This window comes from Pseudoliparis swirei, chromosome 12 (genome assembly GCF_029220125.1).
Source record: "Pseudoliparis swirei isolate HS2019 ecotype Mariana Trench chromosome 12, NWPU_hadal_v1, whole genome shotgun sequence".
Taxonomy (NCBI): Eukaryota; Metazoa; Chordata; class Actinopteri; order Perciformes; family Liparidae; genus Pseudoliparis; species Pseudoliparis swirei.
Genome location: NC_079399.1, coordinates 11,074,007 through 11,084,947, shown reverse-complemented (window position 1 = coordinate 11,084,947; position 10,941 = coordinate 11,074,007). Strand labels below are relative to the sequence as shown.

The window sequence follows — 10,941 nt, the reverse complement described above, 5'->3', positions numbered from 1 at the left end:
ACACATATGGGCAATTCAGAGATCAATTCCACTGAGCATGTCTTTGGACTGTGGGAGGAAGGAGGGAACCCCCACTCCCACGGCCCTATCGCTGTGAGGTGACAGTGCTCGCCACTACACCACCGTGAAGCACAAATAATAGAAAAAATTCCTACATTTTGTGTTACACCCATTAAATAAAATATATTCATTTGTGTAATTGATTTAATTGAAAAAAAATAAAACGTAATTTATAGTACAAAAGTAATAAAAAGTAAAGAAAAAGTACAAATTGTAATAAAAAGTACAAAAGTAATAAAAAGTACAAAAGTAAGAAAAAGTACAAAAGTAATGAAAAAGTACAAATGTAATAAAAAGTACAAACGTATCGAAAAAGTACAAAAGTAATAAAAAGTACAAAAGTAATGAAACAATAATTATGTAATAAAAAGTAATTAAAAAGGTAAAACAATTTTAAAAGTACTAAAAAGTCATAAAGAATGTAAAGTTATAAAAAATTATAAAAAAGTAATATAACATTTTAAAAAGTATTAAATACCATTCACAACTATGGGAATCTTAGAGATCAATCAACCTTTGCATGTCTTTGGACTGTGGGAGGAAACCCACACTGCCAAGGGGAGAACATGTAAACACCACACAGAATGACCACCCTGACCGGGAATTGAACTCATGGCCCTCTTGCTGTGAGGTGACAGTACTAGCGACTCCACCACCGTGAAGCTTTACCCATCTAACCTAAAAAACTAACCTCCATATGAAAAAGTTAAATAGTAATGAAAAAGATAAAAAGTAGTAAAAAAGTAATGAAAAGTTATTAAAAAGTTACAAATAGTTAAAACGTTATAAAAAAGTTACAAAAAGTTAAAACGTTATAAAAAAGTTATAAAGTTATACAAAATGTTAAAAAGTTAAAAAGTAACGAAAATGTAATAAAGTATTAAAAACCATTTGAACTCAAATCTATGGGAAATTTAGAGATCAATTAACATGAGCATTTCTTTGGACTGTGGGAGACACTCCAACTGGGAATTGAACGCACGGCCCTCTTGCTGTGAGGTGACATTACTAGCCACTCCACCACCGTGAAGCCCAAATAATAGAAAGAATTCCTACATTTCGTGTTACACCCATTAAATATAAATATATTCATTTGTGTAATTGATTTAATAGAAAGGAAAAAAATCGTAATTTATAGTAAAAAAAGTAATGAAAAAGTACAAATGTAATAAAAAGTACAAAAGTAATTAAAAAGTACAAAAGTAATCCATCCATCCATCCATTATCAATACCGCTTATCCTCATTAGGGTCGCGGGGGCGCTGGAGCCGATCCCAGCTGACATAGGGCGAAGGCGGGGGACACCCTGGACAGGCCGCCAGTCCATCGAGGGCACATATAGAGACATACAACCATTCACTCTCACATTCACACCTATGGGCAATTTAGAGATCAATTAACCTGACGGCATGTCTTTGGACTGTGGGAGGAAGCCGGAGAACCCGGAGGGAACCCACGCTGCCACGGGGAGAACATGCAAACTCCACACAGAAGGACCGCCTCGACCGGGAATTGAACCCACGGCCTTCTTGCTGTGAGGCGACAGTGCTAGCCACTACACCACCGTGCAAAAGTAATAAAAAGTTATAAAAGTTACAAATAGTTAAAACGTTATAAAAAAGTTACAAAAAGTTAAAACGTTATAAAAAAGTTATAAAGTTATAAAAATTAAAAAAATGTTAAAAAGTAACGAAAATGTAAAAAAGTATTAAAAAAGATTTGAAATCACATCTATGGGAAATTTAGAGATCAATTAACATGAGAATGTCTTTGGACTGTGGGAGCCACCCCAACTGGGAATTGAACCCACAGCCCTGTTGCTGTGAGTTGACAGTGATAGCCACTACACCACCGTGAAGCCGTAGCCATCTAATCTAAAGAACTAACCTCCATATGAAAAAGTTAAATAGTAATGAAAAAGATAAAAAGTAGTAAAAAAGGAATGAAAAGTTATAAAAAAGTTACAAAAAGTTAAAATGTTATAAAAGTTATAAATAATATTTGTTACGTGTTGTGTGTGTGTTCCCCTCCCCCCTTGTGTTCTCTTCAGGTGGAATCAATCGCCACCTAAACAGGCCAATCCGATTGCACCTGGGTGCAAGAAGGCGAGCTGGCCAATCGGCTGAGAGGGCCCTGTTTAAAGCAGAGAAGACGGAAGACTTTGGGGTGGTGGATTTTGTGAGAGTGTTAATGTGGACACTGCCACTGAGAGAGGCTGTACATTTATGCACTCATGTAGGTACTGTGTGTCTAGAAACACGAGGCTAATGGTTGTTGCTACCTCTGTATTGTTTTGACGCAAACTTTGTTAGAGAAGCTAGTGGAGCCATTTTGTTTGTTTCCTTTCAGAGAGGTAGATAGCCAGGCCTAGTTTTGTTGTCTTGAGTTCATTTGTTTGGCACAACCGCAACTGTCCCGATCTCTCCCACGTTATTGAACCTTTGTCTTTTGTGTTATAAATAAATATTATTTGACCACGTTACTCCTAATTTTGAGCGTTTCCACTTATTCTTTGACTGTCCTGTGTTCGTTCCCCCCGCTTATCCCTTAGACCAAAAGGGGACGTAGCAATATTAAAAAGTAAAAAAGTAATGACGATTCATAAAAACATTAAAAAAGTTACAACATTAAAAAAAGTAATAAAAAAAGTTAAAAAGTAACATGAGCATGTCTCTGGACTGTGGGAGCCACCCCAACTGGGAATTGAACCCACAGCCCTCTTGCTGTGAGGTGACATTACTAGCCACTCCACCACCGTAAAGACTAACACATCTAATCTAAAAAACTAACCTCCATGTAAAAAAGTTAAATAGTAATAAAAAAGATAAAAAGTAATGAAAAGTTATAAAAAAGTTACAAATAGTTAAAACGTTATAAAAGCTACAACAAATGCAAAATAAAAAGTACAAAAGTAATAAAAAAGTAATAAAGTAATAAAAAGTACAAAAGTAATGAAAAAGTACAAATGTAATAAAAAGTACAAACGTATTGAAATAGTACAAAAGTAATAAAAAGTACAAAAGTAATGAAAAAGTACAAAAGTAATAAAAAGTACAAAAGTAATGAAACAATAATTATGTAATAAAAAGTAATTAAAAAGGTAAAAAAATGTCAAAAGTACTAAAAAGTCATAAAGAATGTAAAGTTATAAAAAATTACAAAAAAGTAATATAACATTTTAAAAAGTATTAAATACCATTCACAACTATGGGAATCTTAGAGATCAATCAACCTTTGCATGTCTTTGGACTGTGGGAGGAAACCCACACTGCCAAGGGGAGAACTACGCCACTGTCCTGTTGAGACTCCGCCTACTGTTGAGACTCCGCCCACTCCTCCTCCCCACCGCCTTCTGCCTGATGGATCGTGGAGGTCTCCATCGTGGAATATGCCTACTATGAACTATTCATACACTCTGTCATATTCATTGAATGTATTTTAACTCTAAATCTGTCCTTCTGTACACATTACATCTATTGCACCTGTCCATCCTGGAGAGGGATCCTCCTCTGTTGCTCTCCTGAAGGTTTCTTCCCTTTTTTTCCCCCTGAAGGGTTATTTGGGAGTTTTTCCTGGTCCGATGTGAGGTTTTGGGGCAGGGATGTCTATGTGTACAGATTGTAAAGCACTCCGAGACAAATTTGTAATTTGTGAAATTGGGCTATACAAATAAACTGAATTGAAACTGAATTGAATTACATAAACACCACACAGAATGACCACCCTGACCGGGAATTGAACCCACAGCCTTGTAGCTGTGAGGTGACAGTGCTAGCTACTACACACCCATGAAGCCTCACCCATCTAACCTAAAAAACTAACCTCCATATAAAAAAGTTAAATAGTAATGAAAAAGATAAAAAGTAGTAAAAAAGTAATGAAAAGTTATTAAAAAGTTACAAATAGTTAAAACGTTATAAAAAAGGTATAAAAAAATATTAACAAGTAAAAAAATAATGAAAAGTTATAAAAAAGTTACAAAAAGTTAAAACGTTATAAACAAGTTATAAAAAATATTAGAAAGTAAAAAAGTAATGAAAAGTTATAAAAAGTTACAAAAAGTTAAAACGTTATAAAAAGTTATAAAAAATATAAAAAAGTAAAATGTAATGAAAATGTAATAAAGTATTAAAAACCATTCACACTCACATATATGGGCAATTTAGAGATCAATTACACTGAGCATGTCTTTGGGAGGAAGCTGTAAGCTGTGAGGTGACAGTGCTCGCCGCTACACCACCGTGAAGCCCCACCCATCTAACCAAAAGAACTAATCTCCATATATAAAAGTTAAATAGTAATAAAAAAGATAAAAAGTAGTAAAAAAGTAATGAAAAGTTATTAAAAAGTTACAAATAGTTAAAACGTTATAAAAAAGGTATAAAAAAATATTAACAAGTAAAAAAATAATGAAAAGTTATAAAAAAGTTACAAAAAGTTAAAACGTTATAAACAAGTTATAAAAAATATTAGAAAGTAAAAAAGTAATGAAAAGTTATAAAAAAGTTAAAACGTTATAAAAAGTTATAAAAAATATTAAAAAGTAAAATGTAATGAAAATGTAATAAAGTATTAAAAACCATTCACACTCACATATATGGGCAATTTAGAGATCAATTACACTGAGCATGTCTTTGGGAGGAAGCTGTAAGCTGTGAGGTGACAGTGCTCGCCGCTACACCACCGTGAAGCCCCACCCATCTAACCAAAAGAACTAACCTCCATATATAAAAGTTAAATAGTAATAAAAAAGATAAAAAGTAGTAAAAAAGTAATGAAAAGTTTGTAAAAAGTTATACAAAATATTAAAAAGTAAAAAAGTAATGAAAAGTTATAAATAGTTACAAATAGTTAAAACGTTATAAAAAAATTATAAAAAATATTAAAAAGTAAAAAAGTAATGAAAATGTAATAAAGTATTAAAAACCATTCAAACTCACATATATGGGCAATTTATATATATATATATATATATATTGCTTTTTTCAATGCTCTCTGGTGGACAAACTATGACATAGTTTCCAAATGACCTCAAACATATTTATCATTCTGTTCTGCAATTTCGTGTTTCTTATACTGGTATGAGTAACTAAAATGTGACGATAGCTCAGCCAATTTATCAAGAGGAATAAAACACACAATTCCACCACAAAGTACACCAAGAATAACATCTCAAAAAACTAAATGAAGGAGCTGCAGATCAAATAAAATGATAAGAAAGGGGGAAAAAACGTTTTATATTGAAATACATATAAACACCGTCGTCCTCTTAAATTTAAATACTTCCACAGCAGTTGCACTGTGAAATATGAACGCTGTGTCCAAAATCAACAGCAGAGGACGCAATTGCAGCCCACCTCAAACTAACAAGAGCCGAAATATAATGTGAGGCATGCTGGGAAATGTAGTTTACAAGAAATGTGGCAAATCGTTTTAGTCTAAATTGATAAGGGAACTGGTTGACGTGAACAATTACTACACATTAAATGTTGACACCCTTTACTTCATGAAAATCCCGTAAAAAGCAATTTCCAGGCTGTTTTAAAACATTTTCTTCTCGAACCTTCTGTTAAATACCGGTTTACCCATAGTGCACCTCGTCGTGTCCTTTCTTCTTGGTTGTGTCCCGATTCCAAAATGTCGATGTTAGATGGTCCGTTAAATGTGCTCGGCCAGAGGACAACTGGTGAATCAGTTCGCACTCAAAATGGTAAGTTACGGGGTCCCTCTACTCGGCGGTGCACCTCCGCTTCATGTATTTGTTGTGCGTCATAAACTGTCGATGGGAGAAGTGATTTCATTTACTGCGTGCACCGCACGTGGCTAATGCTAATGCGAGCTAACTTTTATGTCAACTAAGGCTCGCCTCTCTCTAGTTAAAATTTCGCAAAGCACATACACGCGTGCTCCTTTATAAACTGTGTGCACCTTACTTGTACCTCGCGAGTTGTGTCATAATCCCATTTCAGTACTTTCCATTCGCATCCTATGAATCGACGGCTATGCTAATGGAATAGAAAAATACTGTCATGGTCTGAAGGTGTGGCTCTGAGCTAACTGTGAACCCCACTCAATAATTTGACAGAATATGCCAACGATAGAATATTATTACAAGTTAAGTCAGACGTGTTAAACGGCGCACTAGCTCTCTTTAAAAGTGAAATAAAATGTGTGAAGTGCTAGTAGCAGCGTCCCTCTTGTCTTTGCAGTCATGGCCGCATCAACCATCGCCAACATCGTCAAGAGCTCACTGGGACCAGTTGGACTCGACAAGATGTTGGTGGACGACATCGGGGTCTGTGTCACATTCAACAATATTTATATAAATTTACTTGCCATTGCAGGGTAAACACAGATGTAAGCAGTAACATACATCTTGGCCCTGGTTTTGTTCATGCTGGCTCACTGGACAGACTGCGACACCAACTAGGACGATAATCAATTGTATCAATTTGCATCTGTGTTCACCCTGCTGTGCCATGTCAACAGCACTAGTCTGCTAAATGGTCCATTACTTTAGTCTTTATGTGATGGCAAATAATGATGCCGAGTTGCTCATCTCTTCCATGTTATTGTATGACAGGATGTGACCATCACCAACGATGGAGCAACCATCCTGAAGCTGCTGGAAGTGGAGCACCCAGCTGCTAAGGTCTTGTGTGAACTGGCTGAACTGCAGGACAAGGAGGTCGGAGATGGGACCACATCTGTGGTGAGTAGGGTTAATGATTGCTCTGATTTGGATTTGGGGTCGAATGTTAAAAGGCCTTTATACTCAGGGGGAATGAACTGTGCTTGGTTAACATTTCTTGGTACAGAGTTTAGTTTGTTGAACTAATTTCCTGTTATAGCACCATGCATCTGCATTTTATTACGGATGTGTGGCTACATTAACGGGAGAGAGAAACTGTCCTTCATTGTCTGAAGGGGTTGAGCAGCCTCATTTCTGCCTCCCCTAATTAAATGATGGCACAATATGAAACTCGTACCTATATTTCCAAAAAATGGTTTATTGGTGATGTAAAAAAGTATTCTTAAATTGAATATGATGCAAGTGTCTTTGTAGTTACATTTGTACCGTTACATTATTTTAGGTAATTCTTGCCGCAGAATTGCTCAAGAATGCAGATGAGCTGGTGAAGCAGAAGATTCACCCCACTTCAGTCATCAGTGGATATCGTCTGGCTTGCAAGTAATATGAACTGAAACTACTTTTGTTTTTTTTAATCAACATTGCTTATTGCTTGGGGCTTCAGGTATGTCCATAATTTTGACATGCAAACTTACTTTATTATCTTCCAGGGAAGCAGTTCGCTACATTAATGAGAATCTCACTATCGGAACAGATGATCTTGGCAGAGAATGCTTGATCAATGCAGCCAAGACCTCCATGGCCTCCAAGATCATTGGAATGTATCCCTTTTTTTCTGCATATTATATAGTTTTATATTTGTATTCCTGCAGTACGCAGACGTAGAGTAAATGTCTTTGTGAGGAAAGACCATATCTGCCTTAACTCTGACCCCTCAGTGATTCAGATTTCTTTGCTAACATGGTGGTGGATGCTACCCTCGCAGTGAAGTTTGTGGACTGCAAGGGAGTGGCCAAATATCCCATCAACTCTGTCAATGTGCTGAAAGCGCATGGCCGCAGCCAGAAAGAGAGCTACTTGGTCAACGGCTATGCACTGAACTGCACTGTTGGAGCACAAGGTTAATTGTTGTTATGCTGGTTGCTGAAATTCCACAATTCCAAATGTGTGGGGTTACATTACAGCATTGGGTGATGCCACATGCATTACCAATGCATTTGATAAAACTGATCTAAATTTGCTGAGATGTCATCTGATGGCTTTAGTAGTGATATGTGTTGTAGATGGTACACTAGATTTGAAAGGAGTCTAGACCTGGTAAACTGGGTTACAACTTTTTTTAACCAGACAATAGAATAATATCCCCAAGTAAAATGTTTTATTAAATTTTTTAAATATATTTTGTCCTTGTGCGTGATGTTTTACGGTATAGGTTATTACTCTGGATATTTCCCCCAATGATAAACATGCTTTATTTATTTTTTACAAAGGCATGGTAAAGCGTATCCTCAACCCCAAGATTGCTTGCCTGGACTTCAGCCTGCAGAAGACCAAGATGAAGATGGGAGTTCAAGTGCTTATCAACGACCCAGAGAAGCTTGACCAGATCAGACAACGGTCATTCTTGCCGTGATATCTTTCTTCCCCATGCGCTTACAAATGCATACTTAAGAATAGTCCCATTTAAAATGAGCTTTGATCCTGAATAAATAGTTCAGCGATGCACTTGAATGCCCCACGGCAGCCTATTGCTCTGGGACCACTGTGGGCTCAAATGATGAGGACGATGTTGCCTGAAATGACATCAGCATTAAGAGCCAAACATCCTTTCTGTAGGACTGGCAGAAAATGCGCCTTGTTTCCTTTCATAACGGTTTATGCCATCTACATATTCGACAGAACTAAAGGGGGGGGCTTAGTTCTGCTCTTGAACCCAGAGCAGTAGAGCTACTCCGAGTACTACCTGCTACCTCTTCACCACCTTGGGAGCATTTAAAAAAAACGCGGATATCGGTTTGCGTTTCTTGCGACATATTGGACGCTCTCTGCTGGCTGGTGGGAGTGTGCTCACCTGTGTGCTTGTGCGCATCGAGGCGGAGCCTCGCGCGATACTCTGAGTTAAAGAGACCATGTAAAGACAGAAATGACATGCCGCTGTGTACATACAATCAATAACATACGGCCATTTAGTTTAATAAAAGAACAAAGACCTGTTCTTTTGGAATGGGAAACTTAAGTTACTTTTGTTGTAATCTGGCGATATAGAGAAAATTACAGGGGGATGAGGGGCTGATTTCAGGGGAGGTGGGCCGCCACCCTGATAGAATGGTAGGGGCAACACTGCTGGACAAACGTATAGCGGCAGTTTCTCACTGAGCTGTTGTACCAGTATTGTGTGCTGAACAATTTGGTATTGTGTTTATATATTGTATCTAAATATAAGTGGTGAAACTGAATCGAACATTGGATTTGTTTGCTCCAGGGAATCTGATATCACCAAGGAGAGGATCCAAAAGATTTTGGCAGCAGGCGCCACGGTGATCCTGACCACCGGTGGCATTGATGACATGTGTCTTAAGTACTTTCTGGATGTAGGAGCCATGGCAGTGAGGAGGGTTCTCAAGAAGGACCTCAAACGCATTGCCAAGGCAACAGGAGGTAGGATGGCAGTACAATGAAGCTTTTGTGTTACTGGCTTTAACATCTTTGTTCATGTTTTAATGTCTCGTTCACGCCCTTTATATCCAGGCGTTTGAACTATTGTATATCATGGTGACGTTTTTTTTCTTTTTCATTCTCAGCCACCATCTGCCCTTCTTTGACCAACCTGGAGGGAGAGGAGACATTTGAGGCCACTATGCTTGGCCAGGCAGAAGAGGTTGTGGTTGAACGCATCTGTGACGATGAGCTCATTCTTGTCAAAAAGTAGGAACTGCAACTATGTTTTTATACCTCATTTTAACTGTAAAGTACTCCTTTTTTAGGAGTATGATTAGACTTATTTATAGCATTTAGTTGTTGTGATAAACCTGGACACTGATAATTATCTGTATGATATGTAGATGGTAAAAGCTCCTCATTTCTCTGCAGATAGTCTGACATATTTTAACTGGTTCTGTTTTCTCCTAACTTTGATTCTGCCTAGCACCAAAGCACGCACATCAGCATCCATCATTTTGCGTGGGGCCAATGACTTCATGTGTGACGAGATGGAGCGCTCGCTGCATGACGCTCTCTGCGTGGTGAAGAGGGTGCTAGAGTCAAAGTCTGTAGTACCAGGAGGTGGTGCTGTGGAGGCAGCTCTTTCAATCTACCTTGAGAATTATGCTACCAGCATGGTGAGCCATAAACTTTTTTTTGCGACACGTGTGGATTTTGTTGCCCCCCCCCCCCCCCCAAATGCTGATGTTACTCAAAATGTATGTTTCTTCAGGGTTCCCGAGAACAACTGGCTATTGCAGAGTTTGCTCGGTCTCTCCTGATCATCCCCAAGACGCTGGCTGTGAATGCAGCTCAGGACTCCACTGATCTGGTGGCCAAGCTCCGGGCCTTCCACAATGAGGCTCAGGTTAACCCTGAACGCAAGCATCTCAAGTGGTAAGTCTTTCCTTCCTGCAGCAGTTATGAAACTAGAATGTTTTCTTTCCATTTAGTGAATTGTTTACGGCTGAGTCGATGCTCACTTTTTTGTCGCGCTATTAGTTGGACGAAGACTTTTAAAGAGAAAAAAACATGTTTGAAACAAATTCTTCTTAAAGATGGTTAATTTTCTTTTAAGTTCTCAGCTGCTTGGTTAACTCTAGTTATGTAGAACACTCGGTATTTGACTACAACATTTTGTCTCGTAGGATTGGTCTGGACCTGGTCAATGGCAAGCCCAGAGACAACCGTCAGGCTGGCGTGTACGAGCCCACCATGGTGAAGACAAAGAGCCTCAAGTTTGCCACTGAAGCCGCCATCACTATCCTTCGTATCGACGACCTCATCAAACTGTACCCCGAGCCGAAGGAGGGTGGCAGTAGTTACCAGGATGCAGTGCGGTCTGGATCTCTCGATATTTAAGAAGCTCTGATCGGCCCTCATGTTCACACAAAAGGAGCTCTTCATCGCTGTCGTGTCGGCCGTGCACTTTGCTTGTTTACTGTTCTCCCGCTCCCTTGCTTCCAGTAAGTTTTGTTTTTTTGCCACACGTAATAAAGCTCCAATGGTTGTAGATGACTGTTGATTTGTTAATTCAGTTGACTAGCTTTGGTTATTGTGCCCGCTTTGATAAATGAGTTTCAAAGTCGT

General features: G+C 38.2%; 1 protein-coding gene across 1 annotated transcript; it reads left to right on the top strand.

The window, feature by feature from the left end:
• Nucleotides 1-5,672: 5,672 nt before the first annotated feature.
• On the top strand, nt 5,673-10,888 carry tcp1 (t-complex 1). Its single transcript, XM_056428423.1, has 12 exons — nt 5,673-5,769; nt 6,269-6,354; nt 6,643-6,771; nt 7,154-7,251; nt 7,362-7,472; nt 7,590-7,771; nt 8,142-8,268; nt 9,134-9,309; nt 9,453-9,576; nt 9,797-9,989; nt 10,085-10,248; nt 10,500-10,888. The coding sequence occupies exons 1-12, from the start codon at nt 5,697-5,699 to the stop codon at nt 10,711-10,713; spliced, it is 1,677 nt and encodes a 558-aa protein (XP_056284398.1). The 5' UTR covers nt 5,673-5,696; the 3' UTR covers nt 10,714-10,888.
• The last annotated feature ends 53 nt before the right edge of the window (nt 10,889-10,941 follow it).